At 61.8% G+C, this 21,319-nt stretch overlaps 2 protein-coding genes across 10 annotated transcripts in view; one reads left to right on the top strand and one right to left on the bottom strand.

Moving 5' to 3' along the window:
- Window positions 1-7,872, top strand: part of IFT140 (intraflagellar transport 140) — a 75,322-nt gene extending 67,450 nt beyond the window's left edge. For 8 of the 9 annotated variants that reach the window (XM_081791763.1, XM_081791760.1, XM_081791762.1 and 5 more), the window contains 5 exons: window positions 660-866; window positions 1,060-1,272; window positions 1,361-1,527; window positions 2,652-2,793; window positions 7,450-7,872. In XM_081791763.1, the coding sequence (XP_081647889.1) occupies window positions 660-866; window positions 1,060-1,272; window positions 1,361-1,527; window positions 2,652-2,793; window positions 7,450-7,659 (939 nt within the window). In that variant the 3' untranslated portion in view covers window positions 7,660-7,872. Of the gene's footprint in view, window positions 1-659; window positions 867-1,059; window positions 1,273-1,360; window positions 1,528-2,651; window positions 2,794-2,899; window positions 3,158-7,449 lie in introns of all 9 variants that reach the window. The other variant, XR_014136372.1, reaches the window with a different exon arrangement.
- Window positions 7,873-8,258: 386 nt separating this feature from the next.
- TELO2 (telomere maintenance 2) lies at window positions 8,259-20,322 on the bottom strand. The gene is made up of 21 exons (XM_060648023.3): window positions 20,051-20,322; window positions 18,743-19,078; window positions 17,555-17,832; window positions 16,357-16,425; window positions 16,024-16,171; window positions 14,794-14,896; window positions 14,517-14,585; window positions 14,195-14,336; window positions 13,903-14,039; window positions 13,471-13,550; window positions 13,159-13,260; window positions 12,789-12,877; window positions 12,516-12,607; window positions 12,271-12,387; window positions 12,108-12,179; window positions 10,880-11,044; window positions 10,512-10,603; window positions 10,023-10,122; window positions 9,836-9,900; window positions 9,467-9,582; window positions 8,259-8,605 (listed from the first exon to the last, which is right to left on the bottom strand). Exons 2-21 carry the CDS (start codon window positions 19,075-19,077, stop codon window positions 8,499-8,501), a joined length of 2,478 nt encoding a protein of 825 aa, XP_060504006.2. The 5' UTR covers window position 19,078; window positions 20,051-20,322; the 3' UTR covers window positions 8,259-8,498.
- Window positions 20,323-21,319: the final 997 nt, after the last annotated feature.

Genomic DNA, 21,319 nt, shown 5'->3' on the forward strand with positions numbered 1-21,319 from the left:
AAGTAAACTTAAAAAAAAAAAAAAAGGAAGGAAATGTGGGTGGTTCCAGAACATCAGATTCTTAGCCTCGTTTGTAATAAGAGAAATACAAATCAAAACTCACGGAGATCCCGTTTGCCCTGGATTCCACCCATGAAGGTGAAAAGGTAAGCAAACCCCCTGGATTGTTGTGGGACACAGGTGTGCTCGGGCAGGACAGGAACGCGGCAGGCACTGCCCGTCCCGGCCCGGGATCAGTCCCAACAGCGCACCGGCAGGCAGCGACGAGGCAGGTGTGCACCTGCGGGCGGGGCGTCGAGGAGCCAGCGTCCTCTTGTGGTGGAGCACCGCTCAGCCATCCAAACCACAGAGGTGGCATCTCCTCCAAGACCTGCCCTCAAGTGAAGGATACAAAATTTCCCTTAAATTTTTAAGAAAATTAATTCAAACCCTTAACTTAAAAATTTGAGAAGAATCGTGGAAGAAAATCAATTTCTGGCTTCTCTTTCCTCCCACAAGCAGGACAGTGTGCTCTGGGGCTCCCCGCCCCCCCCCCCTTGCCCTGCATAGTGCATAGCATGACACAGTCACCCTGCTGAGCGTCGGCCTCTGCGTGGTGAGCCGCCACCTCGGGCCCCGTGGTGACCGCCCCTCCCGCCCCCACCCCCGGCGCCTTGCAGCACCACGAAGCCCTGCAGCTCTGCCTGGAGCAGAACATGACCATCACCGAGGAGATGGCTGAGAAGATGACCGTGCCCAAGGACTCCAAGGACCTGTCTGAAGAGTCTCGGCGCCAGCTGCTGGAGCAGATCGCCAACTGCTGCATGCGCCAGGGCAGCTACCACCTGGCCACCAAGAAGTACACGCAGGCGGGGAACAAGCTCAAGGTGAGCACGCCCGCCGGCGGGGTGGCACCCACGTGCCCGCGAATCGCGTCTCCGCTTGCCCCGAGTTTAAGCGAGTTTAAGCCCGACCGACTTTCCCTGCCCGGGCTTGCCTGCGTCCTGCGGGGACCAAGGAGCCCTGAGCTCCCTCTGGTGGTGAAATCCTCGCGAGCCTGCCTGGCGCTTCCCCGTCTAGGCCATGAGAGCGCTGCTGAAGTCGGGGGACACGGAGAAGATCGTGTTCTTTGCGGGCGTCTCGAGGCAAAAGGAGATCTACATCATGGCTGCCAACTACCTGCAGTCCCTGGACTGGAGGAAGGAGCCGGAGATCATGAAGACCATCATCAGCTTCTACACCAAGGGGCGGGCCCTGGACCTCCTGGCCAGCTTCTACGAGGCCTGCGCCCAGGTACACGCCCTCCGCCCGGTCCCCGGTCCCCCCCGCCCCGGGGCGGCTCGTGGACCCCTGCGGGCCCTGACGGGTCTCCTCCTTGCAGGTGGAGATCGATGAATACCAAAACTACGACAAAGCCCACGGGGCGCTGACCGAGGCCTACAAGTGCCTGGCCAAGGCCAAGGCCAAGAGCCCCCTGGACCAGGAGACCAAGCTGGCTCAGCTGCAGAGCAAGATGACACTGGTGAAGCGGCTCATCCAGGCCCGAAGGTGCGTTCACAGGACGGCTGCACCTCGGACCCCATGGAGCCCCCAGGCTCCCCCTCACAGCTGGGAACCAGACCCGGGTGTCACATGCAGCCAGCGCTCAGCAGGGAGCCCCGTGAGCCCTGGGTGGGATGCATGGACGTCATGTTGCGTCCTTCACACTAAGCTCCTCCTGGGGAATTCTCAAACCTAGGTGCATTCCCAGGCCAGTTCCAGAAAAAAACAGAGAAGTCTGGGGTGGGGGCAGTGAGGCAGATGTGGGTCAGGAGAGCATGTGTGTGAGGGGAGCCCGGGGCCTTCTAAAGTGTGTGCGGGGCTCCAGCTTAATGGTTGGGAGCCGGCGGGCCACCACAGCACCCAGGGGTGCGGGGACAGTTTGAAGGGCGCTTGCAAGGAGCAGGTTGTTGCTGTTTTTAGGAGAGACCATGCAAATTCGGACATGATGCCAGTTTTTATCTCCTGGCAACCCACCCGGCTTTGCCAGGAGCCTGCTATGTGGGCAGCAGGGCTCGGCTTATCCCTGAACCAGTACAAGCCTTTTCCTCACCTGGGAACAGGCTTTTAAAAGAAAAGTTGCAAAAATATTTTGAACCCTTGTACAAAGTGGGGCTCCCTGCTTGGATACGTAAGTTCTGGAATATCTGCTACGCCTGGGCTGCGGGAGGGAGAGAGCAGGACATTGGGAAGCAAGGAGCAGGGCACCCTGGAGCTCCTTCCTGGTCCCCCCGCCGCTTACACCACCCCTGTTCCGCGACGGACCCCGGACCCCAGCGTGTCGTGTCCAGCGCGCCGCTGCGCTGGTCTTCGCTGGTGCTCACCCCCTGCCTGACCTCCTCGGGCAGGGCGCCCTGCATCCCCCTGCATCAGAGTCCCCTTCCAGACTGGTGGGCCGGCAGGGATTGGGGTGACAAGCTGAGTGTAGCACGGTAGCAGGAGTGCGAGCTAGCCCGAGTTTCCATTCAACGAATCGGTGAGTTTATGAATGAACTCAGTAATGAATCAGTTTAATTCATGGGAATTAACTTCACAAAAGTTTCGCGCCGCCGACTCCAGGAGCTCCTCATTCAGGTGGGGAGGCTGCTCTGACCCCTGTCCCCTGACCCCGGCCGTGTTCCTGCTCTGGGCAGGACATATGCCGAGGACCCTAAGGAGGCGGTCAAGCAGTGTGAGCTGCTCCTGGAGGAGCCCGAGCTGGACAGCAGCGTCCGCGTCGGGGACGTCTACAGCTTCCTGGTGCAGCACTACCTGCAGACGGAGGAGTTCCAGGCGGTGAGGCGGCGCGGGGGCGGGGCTTCCGGGGAAGGGGGCGGGCTCCGCTTCGCGGCCGTCCCCGCCCTCTGAGCCGCAGGTGTTTCTCCTGTGTTTGATTTTTCAGCCTTTTTTATTTGGAATAATTTCAAACTGAGAATTACAAGAATAAGAGAACCCACACATAACCCTTCATCAGATTTGGCAGGTTTAAAAATTTTGCTACATTTACTTACCCCTTTTACGTGTGTGTTTTCAAATTTCTATTTTCTACCTAACATGGGTATTTTTCTGAGCGCTCTGAGAATCGCAGGCGCCCTGCCCTCCCCGCTCGGTTCGCAGACACTCGGGTAGATGCCCAGGGCTGGGATGGTGGGGTTGTGTGGTAAGTGTGTGTTTAACGTTTTAAGAAACTGCCAGACTTCTTCCTTTTTGTAGTGTCTTTTTCACGGTTGGTTTCAAGGTTATTCTAGCCTTATAAAATGCACTGGGGAGCATGCCCACCTCCCGTATTTTCCAGAAGAGTTTATGTAAGATTGCTGTGATTTCTTCCTTCCTTGATAGAATGCCTACCTGAACCCACCTGGCCTGGAGCTTTCTTTGCGGAAGGGTTTCGGTAATTCATTTTAGCAGAGCACTTCTCAGACATTTTGGTGTCTGGACCCCTTTGCACTAGGAAAGTTATTGAGGACCCAAAGACCATTGGTCTGTGTGGGGCGCACCTACCAGTATTTACTATTACCCAATAAAACTAATGTAAAAATATTTGTTAATTCACTTAAACCCGTGATATGTTAACATAAGTAACATTTTCATTGAAGCAATTTTATATTTTTTATATTTTGCGAAACAAATTGAGTGAGGAAAGTAGCACTATGTTACATTTCTCCAAATCTCTCGTCCAGCTAAATCCGATGGGATCAATTTCTGCTTTTGCACTCAACTTGGTGAAATAGGGTTTTTCTTAGCTGAAATATATGAAGAAAATGTAGCCTCACAGCAATACGTAGGCGAAGGGGCCTCTTCAGACACGTGCAGGCCACCTTTGATGCTGCGCCACAAGTCAACAAGTGGTAATTCTTTTTTTTTTAATGTTTATTTATTTTTGAGGACAGAGGATTTGAAGCAGGCTCTGTGCTGAGAGCAGAGAGCCCAATGTGGGGCTCGAACTCACGAACTATGAGATCATGACCTGACCTGAAGTCAGCTGAGCCACCTAGGCGCCCCAGGTGGCAATCCTCAAAAGTTAGTTGCGATGTTGGAATGCTGTTGTATTCTGTCACGTTTAAAACTCGATGGTCTGTCTCAGATCTTTTACACACACATCGTTTTATGACATCATGTTGTTTGCGGAGTTGGAAGATGTTGACACGTTTCATTATACGTATCAGAACACCATATTTGCAGAAATCACCACCAGCCTCGTCAGAAAATACGGCATCGGGAAGACGTCCGGCTCGTGGTGGCCGATACGCAAGGTTTCTGAAATCCTTCCGTTTGAAAGCTCAGATTTTATCCTTGGCAAAACTCTTGCCTGTTCCTCTTTTCCTTGATGTGGTGGCCCCTTGGTTCCTTTTTGAGACAGTCTGCCACGAACCCGAGTCTGAGTAGCCACGCTTACCTGCAGTCACGTTTACAAGTAAAGGCGGTATTCTATGCGCGAGCGGCCACTTTTGCTCACGACCTCCAAAGCTGTGCCTCGTCTCCGCGCACGTTCGGTACGACCCGTCTTTCACTTCCACCGTCCTGGTGGGTGCGTCGCGGTAGCTCATGGTGGTTTCAGTGCCCCTCTCTCTCTGACCACCGGTGTCGCGCAGCTGCTCATAGGTTCGTCTCCTCCTCCAAGTGCCCAAATCCTCCCCTGTCAGTTTGTTGGGGGTCTGTCTTCTCAACGTTGCTTGTGGCCCTTATGAATTCTGGGGACCTTTCCTTTACCAGCGTGTGACCTCTAGTGTTTTCTCCCTGTCTGGGGGAAATTCCCTCCTGTCCCTCTCTCCTCTCCTTACGGAACTGCAATGATCTGTGTATACTATCCCCTGCTTCAACTGATGGTCCTCTTTTTTTTCCAGAATTTTCTCTGGTTTTCATTTTTGGTGGTGGCTTTTACTGTTGCTTCAAGTTTACCAGGCCTGTTCAGTACTCTGATGTTGCTCCTGGGCCTGTATTACACCTGCTGTTATAATTTTCCCCACTAGTAGCTTCTGGATCACATCGAGTTAGTTCCCTTGTCTTTTCTCTCGAGTTTGGTCACATCTTGTTGTTGTTCCTTACGTCTAGCAGTTCCTGGACGTTATGGATAAACCACCATAGAGACTCTGGATTTTTTAGGTTCCTTCCTTCCTTCCTTCCTTTCCTTCCATCCTTCCTTTCCTTTCCTTCCTTCCTTCCTTCCTTCCTTCCTTCCTTCCTTCCTTCCTTTCCTTCCTTCCTTTCCTTCCTCCCTCCCTCCCTTCTTCCCTCCCTCCCTCCCTCCCTTCCTCCCTCTCCTTCCCTTCCTTCCTTCCAGCATTGCAGGTAGCAACAAGAGCCTCTATGCTCAGCACATCACCTGGGGCTGGGCTTGATGTCAGCCCCTGTCCCCACCACATGCAGCATGTGCTAGCTAGGTTGACCAGAGAGCCACGTTCATGCTCAGGGTGTGGGCTCCCCTCGGTGATTGTCTTCTGACGTCTCCTCACTTCTGGCTGCTGCAGTTGACCTCAGTTCTGGTTCTGGTTCTTCGAGTCAGTGAGGGTGGGTTTTCTATGTGACATTCAGCTTCCCACAGTGGCCCTTGTTTGGAGCCTGTGGGACTTAGCAACCTTAACTTAGAAGAAATAAACATGAGTGGTGAGGTGGACAGGCCTAGGTCTCCTCCGGGCAGGGAAAGAAGGCCCCTGTCACTGCTCTGGTGTCTCCCATGCTCCCTCGCACTCACCTCGTCACCACGTCGGAGCCCAACCCTAAGGCCCCTGACCCTGGTCAGTGTCTTTAGTGGCCAGGACATCCAGGAGCACTTCTGTCTTTGTCACCCTTCAGCTGTGTCTGGTGACCGTGCCTGCCTTCTGGAAACTGCTTCCTTGCCCGTGCCGACACCAGCTGTGCACACGGAGGGTGACCCCCCTGGGCCACAGTGCAGCCCTGCGGTCTCTGGCAGACCCCACCCCGGGGGGGCACGCCCTCAATTCCCCTCGCTCCCGAAGCTCAGAGCCCTGGCATTGGCCTTGGCCTGCCTTGTGCTTGTGTCCCGTGAGCCCTGCATGGTGCCTGGGTCACACAGGCAGTGGACACATTCTCAGGAAATCTCTTCCTGTGCGGGTGTCCCCCCACCTCGCTTGAGAATGCCGGAGGGCTTGCATTCTGCCCATCCTCCGTCCTTCCAACACTCATGGCTCACCGTTCTACTTTCATCTTTCTCTCTTACTTTTTATATCTTGGTTCTGTCTGCTCAAAATAAAATTGCTCAGGAAATTTATCATCTTTAAGAAATGCTAAGATTAAGGGCACCTGAGTGACCCAACCAGTTGAGCATCTGACTTCAGCTCAGATCATGATCTCATGGTTTGTGACTTTGAGCCCCATGTCGGGCTCTCTGCTCTCAGTGCAGAGCCCGCTTCAGATCCTCTGTCCCCCTCTCTCTGCCCCTCCCCCCGCCCAAAGCAAACATTAAAAAAAAAGAATACTAAGATCTAGAGAACCTGGTTGGCTCAGTCAGTTAAGCGTCTGGCCCTTGATTTTAGCTCAGGTCATGATCTCACAGTTCATGAGATCAAACTCAGTGTCGGGGTCTTTGTGGACAGTGTGGAGCCTGCTTGGGATTCTCTTTCTCCCCTTCCCCCGCTCACACACGTGTGTGCTCTCTCTCTCTCTAAAAATACACTTTATTTATTTTTTAAATGTTTATTTGAGAGAGAGAGAGCAAGCAAGGGAGGGGCAGAGAGAGAGGGAGACACAGAATCCAAAACAGGCTCCAGGCGCTGTGATGTCAGCGCAGAGCCCGACATGGGGCTAGAACTCATGAGCCTGATCATGACCTGATCCAAAGTCAGACACCCAACTGACTGAGCCACCCAGGTGCCCCTCAAAATACACTTAAAAAAAAAAAATTAAGATCTGATCTTTCCCATAAACAGTTTTAAAGCTCCTAGAAATTTTGATCACATCTGAGCTGATATGAAGTGTACCTTGGGAGTGGGCCTTAGAAGCCACATGGGACCCTGTTCCTCCCCTCATTCTTGTGTGTGGCCCTCCCTGTGGGTGCAGCAGGTGTCAGCAGGTGCAGGCAGGCCTGGGCAGATGTGAGCAGGCATGGGCAGGTGAGGGCAGGTGTGGGGCAGGCGTTGGCACGTGTGGAAGGGGGGACAGGTGTAGGCAGATGTAAGCAGGCACAGCAGGCGAGTGGCGGGCCTGGGCACATGTGGACAAGTGTGGGTCCTTGAGCACAGGCCGCTCACGGGACTCTCCGGGGCAGCTGGCTGGACCTGTTCAGCCGGGAGTGCTGATCACAGCTGACAGCATTGACAGAGGCTTAAAGTCGGACACCTTGGAAAGGCCGTGCAGTCACAGACAACTGCCCTGTTGGGAAGGTGTCCCTCACCACCTGGGGCGGGTGCCCAGGAAGCTCCGTGCCCCGGACTGAGGGGGTGGCTCCCCTGGTTCTCGCTGTGGACTAACCCGGTAACGGCTGTCCCCACCCAGGCATACAGGTATCTGGAGGAGATGCGGAAGAAAGTGCCCTCCGCCAACATGTCGTACTACGTGAGCCAGCAGACCGTGGACGCCGTGCACCGGGGCCTGGGCCTCCCTGTGATGCGCGCCATGTCCGGGCGGGTCCACCACAACAGCGTCGACGACCGCAGAGAGGCAGATGAGGAGGTGCAGGAGGAGGAAGAGGATAGCGAGCCCTGACAGCCGCTGCTGCTCCCCCAGAACCTGCCAGGGTTCATGGCAAGAGCCTGACTTTCTCGTTGAAATGACAGCTGTGTCTGACACCCCAGGGCACCGGCTGTCCTGCTCAGAAGGGGCCTTGAGGTCCCTTTCCTGCCCAGGGACTTGGTTCCTCTTCTCCAGGACCGTCTCCCCAGCATAGTCTGTAAAGCCTAAAAACCTTGTGGAACTCGATGGACTGCAGATATTAGCGTGTTCACTGCGCCTCGTCCCAACACCCAGGCGAGTTCCAGGAGAGCACGTCTCACGGCTCCTGGCAGGACACGCCATCCCTGACCATGGGGCCCAGTGTCCACTGGAACAGACATAGGGGTGGCCAGCACGGGTTGGGGGGGGGGGTGCAGTTCTCTGCACGAGGCAGCCTGGTGTCTCTGTCCACGTGGGCGTGTCCCATCACCAGCCCCCACCGTGAAGGGCTGGCCCCACGACATGTCCGTGCAGGGAGGGGGACCTTGGGGTCTCCCACCCCCAGCTCGTCACCAGCTGCCAGAACCGTGTCCCCCTTCGGAGGGACATCAAGGCACCGCGGACCCTGCCTGAGCAGTCAGAGCCAAGAGGAATGGGTTTGAACACCTCTGGCTCCTTTTTATTCTTCCACTTTGTTGCTGTTTAAAGTCTTCTGCGTTCAGGTGAGGAACGGGCTTGGGGACAGGCTGAGAATCAGCCCATAGGGGCCCCAGCGGCTCCCTCCCTCTTCGGGACCCCCCTCCTGCCATGTTCAGGTGGCCCCGTCCATGGACGCAGGGCCAGAGGCCCTCCCGCGGGCTGCTGGCGGGGCGGGCCTCCCTCTCCAGCGAGGACTAAGGAGAAGCGAGGGGGAGCAGTCGGTCTCTGAGTTTCTCCAGAAGCAGCAGGGCTTTCACAGCCAGCATCCTGCAGTCCTCGTCCGCGTCCCGGTCAGCCACATCTGCCAAAGACGAAAATAGAGCAGGACATCGGCGGCGCCCACAGCCGGGCAGGCCAGCCCTTGTTTCCTCTTAGGGAGTCATCCCATACAAGCCCCCACAGGGCCTGGTGGGGCCTGGCCGTGTGCGGGGGCAGCACCCCACTCTCCCTGGGGCTGGGCGCCCAGCCAGCGGCCGGCGACAGGGAGGCAGCAGGATGGAGCGGACACCACCGTCTCCGTGGGGAGGCCACCGGTCCCGGGAAGCGGGACGCCACACGCCTGTGGCACAGGGCCCGAGGACCCAGAGCCGACCGGACACACGCGTGATCGGACAAAGCCCAAGGGTGCTCTGCAAACTAACTGACGCGACAAGAGGGGCCCCGCCTGAACCCCGGGCCCCCGAGCGTGGCGCCACGTCAGAGTGTCTACTCCCGGCTTGGAGCCCCGGGTGGACACCGGTGAGTGGGCAACACAGGTGCCTACGGGCAGGAGGTCACGTGTGCTCCAACACTTTTCAACGAGAACACTGGCGAGGGGTGGGGGGGAGGGTGCAGGGAGGAAAGTTTATCCAAGTTAGTTGGCGAGTCTGGTGAGGTAATGTGCCTCCTGCATGGCTCTTGTGACCTTACAGAAGACACAGAATTTTCCAGAACAAACACACCGTCTCCCACATTGGGGCACCTTCTCTTGGGTCCTCCTGCAGGACCTCCCCAAAGTGACTCGACAGCAGCTGAGTCCCCACCCCCCCACCAGGGACCATTTCGTGCACAGACGGGGGGGATGTGACGGTCCTGGGGCCTCTGCGCCGCCCCGTGCCCCGATGGCCACTGCACCAGCCTCCAACCACCCGCCTCGCCCATGCAGCTGGGGCCTGGCACTCACCCGCCAGCCAGGATCGGGTTTCCAGCAGCTCGTCTGGCAGGTCTGCCAGCAGTCGCTCGGCCGGAACACTGAGGAGGACGGAGGAGACCGCGGACAGCAGGCCCCGGCGCACGTAGCTGCCAAGCCAGGCCGGGACTCTGAGCGCCGACGGAGCCCAGGCCAGGGAGACCCCGCCTCTCCGCGTTACAGCAGACCCACGGGCAAGCAACGCACGCTCCAGCCACCCCGCCCCTTTGTGCTTGGGAAACACCAGGCCGCCCCGCCTCTCGGCCACGCCCACGGGAGTCGCCCCCCACACCTCCTGCTGTCCTGGGAGCCCCGCCTCCACGTCCACGTGGAACCACTTTCCTCAGCCACACGGCCACTCACGCGTCACTGTGGAAGCGAAGGGTCCACACGAACTCCAGGAGGGCCTTGCCCATGGTCACAGCCACCTGAAACAGCAGAGGCCAGTGGGCAGGGGTCCTGGCACCCAAAGGTGGGTCCCAACAACCCAGCCCCAGGGCCAAGGGGAGGCCCACCGGGAGGACAGCCACCGGCTCCGCCTCCCACTCACCGTAGTGTTCACAGCCAGGTACATCAGGGCCCCCAAGGTGTGGGCCAATCTCCCGAGAACCAGCTGGTCTTCTCCCAAAAGGTCGAAGGTCACCAGCGGTCTACAAGAGCATCAGGTGTGTGTGTACAGGACGCGTGGTCGGGGCTCATTCTCCAACCCCTGGGCCACCAAGGGACAGCCAGCGCCCTGGAGGCGCCCCCTCACCGCCCGTCCCCGTGTGGCTCCCACAGCCATGAGGAGAAGGCGTCGGACAGACACACAGCGCGTGGAGCATCAAGGCTCCACGGCGAGGCTCCGGCCCCGCCCACCGGGAACCCGCCAGCAACCCGCCATCCGTGACGGACACCGCAGATCCTGACGCCCTCGCTTTGCCATTTAAGCTACGAAGGACCGAAAGCCAGGTGGTGACCTTGCTGCTGCCCAAACCCCACCACAGACCCCATCCTGGGAAGCCTCTGGTACTCGAGGGCGTCCAGGCCTCCTGCTCACCTGTCAAAGTGCTGAATGAGTGGGAAGAAGAAGTAGCCAGCCACCGAGCTGAACTGGTTGGCGCCAGCGTCCCGTCCCCGCCTGGCAGAGCCCTGCAAACATGGTGCGCACAGGTGCCGCGTCCCTTCACTGTCCTGTACGCACCCCCGTCACAGCCCCGGCCCACGTGGACACGGCACATACAGGCCGTTTCTTGCTGACGCAGAATTCCGGGGCTTTTTTCGCACCCGCATATTAAAGCCACGCGGCTCTGATGCCCTAAGGCACGTGTCCCGACATGCAGTTTGTACCCACCGCCCTCCCTCCACACAACAGCAGCGTCGGTGCCGCCCCGTCCCCCACCAGGACCTGAGTCCGGGCCGGCTGACCTGCGAGAACCGCCGGGTCTTGTTTCTGATCCGCTCCTCCACGACTGCGCGCCAGGCGGGAGCCACGGCACTGCCGGGCGGGGGGGCGGGGCCCCGGGGGTCACACTGGGGGGCCTTGGGCTGGCGGCCAGGCCGAGACAGCTCCTGGGCGGCCAGAGTCAGGACCTAGAGGAGCGGGAGACCCAGGGCAGCGGTCCTTGTTCTAGGGAGGAGTGGCATCTTCTCAAACCCGAGGTAAACCGAGTGCCCGTCGGCACCATCGGCCGTCACAGGCTGCGCCGGGGAACATTCTGGGGACTGCACAGAAAGTCAGTTCCGGCTACCCCAGGATCGCTTCACTTTGTGGGGGACAGAAGGGAAAGGCGGCCCCGCTCCTGTGCCCGGAGCTCCTGCGGTTCCAGAGCCTCGCCAACCTGCTGCCCAGCCGCCTGCACACAGGTGGGCCCCGGAACAGGCCTGCGCCGTCACATGCCTGGAGCCCTGGAACAGGCGGGGCCACGGACAGCAGCCTGGTGGCTGCAGGCGCCCGGCCGGGCAGTGCGTGCTAAGGGCTGTTCCTCTGAGGGTGGCACAGGACACTGAACCGTCAACATACCAGATGCCCCTGAACCGCAAGCACGGAGGTGGTGACTGTTCAGCGCCATCTCATGAGACACACAGCGTCACGCTTGCCGTCTTGACAGCCGTGCGCGCGCAGCTCAGCGGCAGCGGGCGCGTGCACATCGTATGGCCGTCGCCACCATCGTTACAAGACTCCGTCTTCCCAGACGCAGCCCTTTCCCCTGCGACGCGCCCTCCCCGCCATCTACTTCAGTCTCTCTGATTCTGACGGCCCAGGGACCTCACGCAAGTGGAATCCTACAGGGTCCTCTGGTTCATCCACGTTGTGGCAGGTTACCACGTCCCTCCTCTGCGAGGCCCAAGTAACATCCCAACATGTGCACAGACCACATTTTGTTTGTCTTAAGATGGGGAACTGTACCGCGTGGGAATTCTGTCTCAATAAAGCTTCTGTCTCAGATGAAGGACACAGCCCCTTCTGAATCCTGTGCGCTGCCCAGAAAACACCAGGCAGCTGCCAGTCTCAGCCCCTGGGTCCGGCCACGGGGGACTTGGGGAGGCCTCTGGTCCTGACCGTGGAGCTTTCGGCAGGGCACTGTGCCAGGCCTGGCCCTCGTGAGGGCAGCTTGGGCGTGACAGGTGGGACGCAGGGCCCCGGGGCACTTACATCCAGAATGTCCATGCGCTGTCGGAGGCTGAAGTTGAGGGCGTAGAATTGCGAGGTCAGATACTCTGCTACCTGAGCCAGGCACACGAGAGGCCGCTGTGGACGCCACCCGGAGGCAGGGCCCCAACGCAGACGCTGACTGGGCGGCGGGACGGGGACTCACCGGGGCCGGGTCTGTGACCACGACGGCCACAAGGGCTCTCTGGCGCAGCCCCTCAAAGCCCTCCACGCTCGTCTTCTCCTCCAGGTGCAGCAGCACCTTGGCCAGCTCCACACTCACCTGTGCGCAGGGGTCGGCGTGCCTCAGGCCCCGTGGCCCTGGGCCCCCACAGCCCTCCACCTCCCCATCCCTGCCACGGGCCTCCTAGGCAGACACACACCCCTCCCCGACGTCCCTGCCCCACTCACCTCGCGTGCAGCAGCCGGGTTCCTGATGACCAATGCCTCGAGGGCCCGCAGGGCCGCCTCCCAGCGCTCCCAATCCTCGGACGAGGTCAGGGCTGCACAGAACGCACACGGGCCTGCACTGGTCCCCAGCCCTGACCTTGCAGAGGCAGAGCCGGCAGCCAGGGTCTGGACGCTGGGCAGAGGCAGCCGAGTCCCGGGACACGCAGGGTTCCCACGGCTCAGCCACCCCAGGGCAGGCGCTTGGAGGGGCCTCCCGCCAGGGAAGAGACCCACCTTCCACGCAGTCCCGAACGTAGGTGGGCGCCTTGCTCCTCTTTAGCTCTTGGTCCCCCGACATGTCATAGGGGACAAACTCATCGTCACTGGGGAAGCAACAGAGACCAGTGGGGCCTGCCCGTCACCCGGGAGCAGGCAATAGGCAGACAGGCCGTGCTCCTGAGTCCCGGGAATTCACCCCAAGTCCTTGCACCTCAGGAACAGCAGACTTTCCTATGGGAGGGCACTCGGAGAGAGGGCGGCCGCGTGGCCGACCCGTGGCCTCCAGACAGCGTGGGCCATCCACTCCCACGCTCATGCACGGCTCTGAGGCCAGCGCGGGACTGCTCCCCCACCTCTGTAGTTTCTACCCAAGGCCTCCCCCTACCTGTCCAGGTCAGAGCCTGAGCCTTCCGGCAGGGCCTGGGGGACGCCACCGTCCACGCTCCCTCTGCCGGGGGTCTCTGCAGCCTCTGGAGTGACGACAGGGCTGTGGGGAACAAAGAAGGAACCCGTCGGGGAGGCCCCACACAAGCTTCTGGCCCCGGAACCCACCTTCCCCAGGGAAATGCTCTCCCGGCCCCCACCCTGCGCTTCTCGGCTTCTGTCTCAGCAACGAGTCCAAGACGACGAGGTAAGGGAGCAGCAGGAACCGGGCCTGCCCAGCTTGGGGTGGAGACCGGGGGCAGGAAGCCCTCACCTCGCCTCCAAGGGGCTGTCGGCCGCAGGCCGGGGGGCTGCCAGGGCCAGCATCTCACGGCTCAGCTCGTCTTCCTCGTACTGCAACGCACACGGGCTGAAGCGAGTCATGGGGAGCGCCCGCCACCACCCCCCACTTGCCCCACTTGCCAAGTGTCCACGTGGCAGTGGGCGGCGCTGGGTGCACGGGCTCAGGAGCCCACCCTCCTGAGGGGTTGCTCTCCCCCCCACCCCCACCCAGGAGGACATCCCAGGGGCTCAGCAACGGAGGGGAGGGGACGCCAGAGAGATCGCTTCCAAACACCTCCGGAATCCACCCGGGGCATCTGTTCAGGCACCGCTGAGGGGTCAACACGCAGAAGGTTCGTGGGCCTGGACCCCAGAAGGCAAGGGGATACCAGGGAGGGAAACACAGGGCGCGGCCCTTGCTCACCTGGAACTTCAGGGGTGGCCCCTCAGGGTGGAGCCGGGCGCTGGCCACCTCGGCCACGATCATGCCCAGACGGCGCACAACGGGCAGGCTGCTGTCCAGGCGACTCTTCACCCCCGCCATCAGGCTAGTCAGCAGCTCTGGAAGCACCAAGCCCACAGTGAGCACTGGGGGGCCAGTAGGGACGGGCGGGGACAGGAGGGGACAGGAGGGGACAGCTCTGCACAGTGAGCACGGGGGGCTGGCGGGGACGGGCAGGGACGGGGTGGGGACAGTGTCCGCGTGGCCCACTCACCGTCTCGGCTGTCCTGGAGCTCCGCCTCCCCCAGGAGCGCCAAGCAGATGAGGACGGCCTTGCTAATGTAGCACTGCTGCGCCAGAGGCGCGTGGCGGACGGCACTGCAGCTGCCCCACGTCTCCAGGAGCCCCTTCAGTGCCTGGCGGGTGGCGCGGCCCGGTTACACAGCCGCACCGGCCTCCCCACCACAGCGCGGGAACGCACGGGCCTTGGTGCCCCCGTGCTTGCCAGCGTCCTCTGTTCCAGGCGGGAACGTTCTCCCTCTCCCACCAGAAGGTGGTCCCAGAACACCCAAGACAGAGGACCAGACCGCGCTTACCTGTACGAGGAGCGGGCGCCGTTGGCTGTCCGTGGCCAGGTACCCCAGCAGGCTCTGCAGCATGGGCGTCTGTGACAGAAGCCAGGCATCCTGTCACTGTCTGTCGGCAGACGCCAGCTGCCCACCTGCTGGGCTAAGACCCGTCTGCCCAGGCTCCCAGAGCACAAACGGCTCTGGGCTGAGGGTCCGCGGAGTTTCCCGGACAACCGAGCTCAGCTGCACCTGCTACGGTCACTTCTCCTGGGCCCCCAGGGTGGCCCTCGGCCCACGCCCTCACCGAGTACTGGTACTGTAGGAACAGAAGTTTCCGGGTCATCACGAACTGGGCCTTCTTATTTTTCATCACCAGGTTCCCCAGCAGCCGTGAGAGGACTTCAGGCCTGTGAGGCACAGTCGGGGGGAGAGGGAAAAGCATGAACCCCAGATCTCAACAGGTCCGAGCTGCACCCCTCCCCAGCTCTGCGCTAACCACTGGGAGCCCGGGGCCTGCGCTTCAGCTCGGACTCCGTCCTGATTCGCTCTCCTCCCGGTAACGTGGAAACCTGGGACAGCCCAGCGCCTCCGTGCAAGAGGATGTCCTTTCCCCGCTCTGCCCAAGAGGAGCAGGGGTGGCCAGGCTTATCTGGGAAGGGCCAGAAAACAAAAGCTCTATGTTCACGGCCCATCGGTCTCCGCAGAACTCCTGCAGCCAGAAGCAGCCAGGGGCGTGTGCGTGAGCGAGCGCGGCTGTGGACCCACAAAACGGTTGTAAAAACGCACGGTGGGCTGAGTTTGGCCCAAAGTCCGCAGTTTGCAGACGACTGGTGTACAGTGGGATCCCTGCTCCCCTCCGTGGGTGAGAGCCCAGCAAACCCTCCAGCCGGTGTGGAAAGACGGGAGGATACAGCCCTTCCTCCCTCGGCCCTTTCACGTTCTACGCAAAGTCGTAAAGATGAAAAGAAAAAGAAAAAAGAACGGCAGCAGGAACCAAAAAAACAGAAACAGAAGAGGCAAACCCACGCAAACCAACCCACGGCCTCAGGGCAGGAGCGTGACACAGCCCGGAAGACAGAGAAGCCATCGGCTCGCAGCCTGACGCGCTTACAGGGCGGTGTGGACCCCTCGTAAAAGCCACAAACCAAGGACGAGCTGGGAGGGACCAGAAGCGCATGGCAGGGGATGAATGCCTTCCTCACAAGATTTTGCAAATAAGGACTGAGCAGCCGGCAGCAGAGGGGGGTGAGACCTCAGACGGTTCAGAGAGAGAACACGGGTCCCTGGACGCACACACCCGCGCTCAGAACCGAAGACACAGCCGGCGGGACCCACCCTCACGCACTCGCGCCAGGGGACGCCGTCTGACGGCGGGCGCCATCGCACACGCACATGCCTGCGCAGCCCCGGGGGTGGGGAGTAGCGAAAGGCGTCTCCTCGGCCACAGCCAAGGGAAGGGCTGGGCTGGTCCGCCACGGCCTCACCGCACAAACCAGAGGCTTGGGCGCCGCCGCCCGCCCTCCTGGCTCCTTACCCTGCGGCGACCTCCACCAGTCCCGTCAGCAGCACCTCCACGGCCCGGTCGGGCACACGCTCCACCAGGCGCCAGCAGACCCGCTGCCAGAGGCAGCTGCCCTGGGTGAGCGTCGTCAGCCGCGGCACCAGCACGCCCAGCATCTCCTCTGAGGGAAGCACACGGGGGCCCCTGAGCCCGGGGCCGGGGGGCCGGGCGATGGACATCAGCCCGCCCGGGGCCAGGCCCGGGCGAGGGAACTCCGCTGTCTTCCCCCTCCCGGGAGGGCCGACGGGAAGCGGGGGGAGACGCCCAGACAGCGCTGCGGACCCCCCCGGGACAGGAAACACTCACTCTGCCTCCCGCGGACACAGGCTTTCCCGAGCACCTGCGACAGGAAGGAGACGGAGCAGTCCCAGCCACCTGCGGCAAGAGGGAAAGCGGGATTTTCAAGAAGGGCGATGGTTAGGGCCACGGGACAACACCTGCCCAGGCGGGGACAGACCTCGTTTCCAGACAGGCGTCTGTGTGCTGTAAAAGCACCGTTTTTCTCGATCTGATTCCAACTGGAACCTCAACAGCTGGAAGCCAACAGTAATTGCAAAAAGCCTCACACGCTCTTGCTCACCTAATCGCCACAATGACCCCACAGAGCGGGGACCGGTGTGGTGGCGCGGGGAGGGGGAGGCACCAAAGGCCACGTGAGGCGGGTGGGCGGGAGGAAACAGGACTCGGGGACAAGGGGAGGATGGCGCCCCAGCCCCGCCGGAAGTGGCCACCCTGAGACGGTCACGACGCGCTCAGACGCAAATGCGGTCTCTGCCACCTGAAGGGAGCGGCTGAGACCCTAAAAGGCGAACTGGACGCAGCCACCCAGCCGAGAAGCGGACGTGGCCCGCAGTCGCTCTGCACACGTTCAGGACACGCTGGCGACTCCCCCCCAGCACAGAGCAGGGACGGCCTGGCAGGGGCCCCAATGGAACCCGTGGGCTCCCTCCCGATCTACAGGGGCGGAGGCTCCCTTGTGGGGCGGGCACAGGGACCACGTGAGCACACGCGTGAAGGGCCTCTAGTGGCGCCCGAGCGTGGCACCCACTCCACGGCCTTGGCCGGTGGGATGCTGGACGTGCAGGGGTGAGACCCTGAGCTGCCCCGTGGCGGGAGAGCAGAGGGTGGTGTGGACACCAGGGCCCGCGGAGAGCAGCCCCATCCGGACGGCTCCACCGGCAGGCCAACCGGGAGCTAAAGGATTCAAGGTCAGCTCCAGCTCCGAGGTCAACAGCCAAGAGTGGGTGAAGCTCAGGGTACAGGTCGCTACCTCCCCACACAGGAGGCAACATCTGACCTGCCAACGGCATCACCCCGAGAATCCCGAGTCCCCAGAGGCCGTGAGAAGCCGGGGGGGGGGGGGGGGGCGGCGGTGGGGAGGGAAGGGACGGTGGCCAGAGAAGCCGGCCGGAAGGACGGCGGGGGGGGGGGGGGGGGGCGGTGGGGAGGGAAGGGACGGTGGCCAGAGAAGCCGGCCGGAAGGACGGCGCGGAGGGGCCCGCACCTCGGAGGGAGTCCACCACTGCCTGCAGCACCCGCATCATCTCCTCGCCGAGCAGAGGGAAGTAATTCTGGGGGAGGAACGCGTCCAGGTTCTCCCGCTGCAGACGGTTGCCCAGGCGCTCGGGCAAGCCCACCACCTCGGCGAGGAGCGTCTCCCGGAGCAGCGGGGACGCCGGCTCCGTCACCTGGCGACACTGGCCCTCCATCACAGCGGCCATCCTGCCCGCGCGCAGGAACCTGGCCAGGAGCTGCGCCACCTTCGTCAGACGGAAGCTCGGGCTGCGGCAAGAGCAGGTGTGACGGGCGGGCGGAGCGGCGAGCCCCCCACCCTCGGCGCCCCCCGCCCGGAGGGGGAGCCACAGCCGTCACTAAGCCAGTAGTCCCATGGCGTCATCAGCGCTTAAAAAAACGAGCATTTAAATCCCGCCGCTGGGGCGCCTGGGTGGCTCTTGATTTCCGTTCAGGTCATGATCCCAGGGTTTGTGGGATCGAGCCTCGCGTCAGGCTCCGTGCTGACAGCCTGGGGCCCGCTTGGGATTCTCTCTCTCTCTGCCCCTCCCCTGCTCATGCTCTCTTTCTCTCGAGCTAAATAAACATTAAAAGAAAACAAAAGGTCTATATCCCACTGCCAAATAGCCAGCCAGTGGTGCGGCGTGAGCGCCCGCCGGGCCCCATGGAGTCACCGACGCCACCTCCTCTCCCGCTCCGCGCCACAGGGCGCTTGCCGCTTATCTCCGGAACCGCTCAAACCCAGCTTCGCCACCGCACGAAGGCCGCGTCCCCACAGGCCCGTCCCGTGCTCGGACACCTGAGTCTGGGAACCGCCTTGAGCGAGTCCCGCCCCCCCCCCCCCCCTCCCCACGGAGTTTGCCGGAGCACCCGGGGGCCTCGCTGCAGAGCTGACAGCCACAAGTGAGGCCAAGGGCCCGCGGACGCTGGCGAGGCCACCGGGATGGGGACGCTCCTGCCCCCTCCCTTCACCAACACGGCGGGACCTACTAGTGCAAGAGCCTCGTCGTCGCAAGGGAGGTTAACAAACGGCTTTCGGTGTCCAGGTGCTCTGCTCCTCCCGCACCTTTCAGGACACCAAATTCTCACAGAACCTGCTGGTTCGCAACCCTTCCGGCCATGCCCCTGCCTCAGACGTTACAAGTGCCCCGGAATCGGGCCCCCCCCCTGCCCCACTCACCCGGCGGCACCCTCGACGGACTCCATCAGCACCAGGAAGGCCTGGTCGGCCGGGCCCTCCAGGAAGAAGCTGGCCCACAGCTCCTCCACCTGGCCGTCGGGCAGAAGCCCCAGCCAGCCTGGGCTCAGCCTGCCCACTAGACACCTGAGGAGGGCGGAAAAGTGCACCCTGGCGAACTCCTCCCGCTCCCCGGGAAGGGCTGGGTTCTCCGCTCCGCTGAGATACCGCCTCAGGGACCCCAAGGTGGAAAGGACGCGGCCGCCATCCTCACAAGAGGAAAGGGTGTGAATCGCTTCCCGCACGGTCAGCCGGACTGCAGAGAGCGCTGGGTCCATCCTGGGGCGCAGAGAAGCACATGAGAAGGCCGAGGAGCCCCTGGCATCTGCGCCAGTCACATCTCACATACGCTCAGACCCTCTGGCCCCTCTCGTTAAGCTTCTGGGGACCCCATCTCTCCTCACCCCTGCTGTCACCCAGCAGTATCCTCCCCTCCGGCATCCGTCACCGTCACCATTCCTACCAAGAGTCTGTTTCATAGCTGGGGCCTCCATGATGCCCTCTACAGTAGGGTCACTGTGCCCCAGGGCCACAAGTGGGGGTGCTGTTGGCATCTCGTGAGCGGGTGGCAGAGGCCGGGGATGCTGGTTACACAGCCCACGTGTGCAGGACAGCACCCACGACAGAGGGTGATCCAAACCCAAATGCTAACAGTGCTGAGCTTGAGACCCGGGGCTAGCTGCGTTGCAGCATTTCTAACTGCCTGACCGTCCGACTAACAGACTGTCCGTCTGCCAAACCCCCTTCTTTCCCAGAAACCATCCCATCTGTAGGTAGTATTTCGGGTCAGGCGCCCCTGCAGCATTGAGTGCCGTTACGCAGGCACCTGTCCATCACCAGTGACCCAGCCCTAGATAAGCCTGCCTCAGGGGACCAAGGAGGGTCTCCAACAGCCTAGGGCCTCCTCACCCAGCCGGGTCTAAGCGGGCTCCGGTGGCCAGCTAACACGCCAGCGACCCGCCAGTACCACACCCCCCTTCACAGCTGTGTCGGGAGCCCACGTCACGGCGCCCAAGTCACGGCGCGGCGGGCAGGGGTCCCCGAAGCGGGGAGGTGGGGGGGCGAGTCTCGGGGAGCGCATGGGTCTCCGGGGCGGGAGGGGATCTCGGGGTGGGCGAGGGTCTTAAGGGTAGACGGGCTGTCGGGGCGCGCACGGGCCTGGGGACGGACGGGGGGGGTCTCAGGGTGGGCCCGGGTCTCGGGGAGCGCACGGGTCTCCGGGGCGGGAGGGTGTCTCGGGGAAGCGCGCACCCGCTCGATCTCGGAGTCTCCAGGGTGTGCTCAAGGCCCGCCCCGCCGCTGCCGCCCCGCGCCGATTCCCCACGGTCGCCGAGGCCCAGTTCCGCAAGCGGTTCGCGGACTAGAGACTGAGAGCGCGGAGCACGAGCTCCCCGCGCGCTGGCAGAGCTGCTGCTGAATTTTTCGAGCCTGCGAGGCCGGTCCCGCGGGCCGATCGCGACGAATCCGCCGCGAGGCTGGGGAAGCCGGAAGAAGCGTGGGCGAGCGGCCGCTTCTGCGCCTGCGCCGGGCGGGGCGGGGCCCTGGTGGGCGGGGGCGAGCGCGCGCGCCTCCGCAGACACCCGCTGAGCGCCGAGCGCGCTCCCGGCCAACTCCGGGTCCCTGAGCCGCGGCCGCCGGCTGAAAGCAGCGAGGGCTCGAGTGGTTTCGGGTCCCGATGGGCGGCCCAACAGGGGTGGGCGCCGCACGGTTCCGCGCGGGGGCCGCCAGCCGCAGGTGGCCCTGTAAATTGGCCGAAAGCCACTTCCTCGGTGGTCACGTTCCAAGGGCGGCTCTCCGTCCTGACGAACGGGCGGTGGGCAGTGCCGTGGGCGATCTGGAAAGACCTCACAGGGGAGGCGCCGCTTCAGCCTCGACTGCCCTTGCGAGGGAGCCCGGGAAGGGTGTATTCATTCAGCATGCACAAATTAAATGCCTACTGCGTACAGCAAGCACTCTTCCAGGACAGAGAATGAAGAAAATAAAGTGCCCGCTCACAAATCACGGGCACAAGCTGGGGCGCCTGGGTGGTTCCGTCGGTTGAGCGTCGACTTGGGCTCAGGGCATGATCTCCCGGTCCGTGAGTTCGAGCCCCGCGTCCGGCTTGCTGCTGTCAGCCTGTCAATGCAAAGCCCGCTTTTGGATCCTCTGTCCTCCTCTCTCTGCCCCCACCCTGAGCGCGCTCTCTCTCTCTCTCTCTCTCTCCCTCAAAAATAAATAAACTTTTTTTTTTTTAAGTTAAAAACAAATCGGGAGCCCAGTGAGATACAGGAGCGATAATGTCCCTCAGCAAAGAGAGATAAGAAAGTTTAAGCAGGCTGAGAAGGAGTCTCCTTTTGGAAGGTTCGCCCTGGGTGCAGGCAGGAGAACGGCCGGTAGGGGGCAGCGGTGGTCGCAGGGTCGCAGGTGCGAGGCTCGTGCTGCGCAGGTATGGGCCTGGCGGTGAGGACGGCTGGCCTGGGATGCTTCCGCAGGAGCGGAGCCGATGGAGTGGGTGTGGGCTGTGACAGGTGCGAGGAGTCC

This window comes from Panthera onca, chromosome E3 (genome assembly GCF_046562875.1).
Source record: "Panthera onca isolate mPanOnc1 chromosome E3, mPanOnc1 haplotype 2, whole genome shotgun sequence".
Taxonomy (NCBI): Eukaryota; Metazoa; Chordata; class Mammalia; order Carnivora; family Felidae; genus Panthera; species Panthera onca.

What these genes read in the sequence shown, in the direction of transcription:
- TELO2 (XM_060648023.3), bottom strand. Translation starts at nt 19,077, where the DNA reads ATGGACCCAGCGCTCTCTGCAGTCCGGCTGACCGTGCGGGAAGCGATT. An exon ending in GGCGCCCGCTCCTCGTACAG is followed by an intron (nt 14,337 to 14,516) that starts GTAAGCGCGGTC and finishes GCCACCCGCCAG; the next exon opens with GCACTGAAGGGGCTCCTGGA. An exon ending in ACCTGGCTGTGAACACTACG is followed by an intron (nt 9,901 to 10,022) that starts GTGAGTGGGAGG and finishes CTGCTGTTTCAG; the next exon opens with GTGGCTGTGACCATGGGCAA.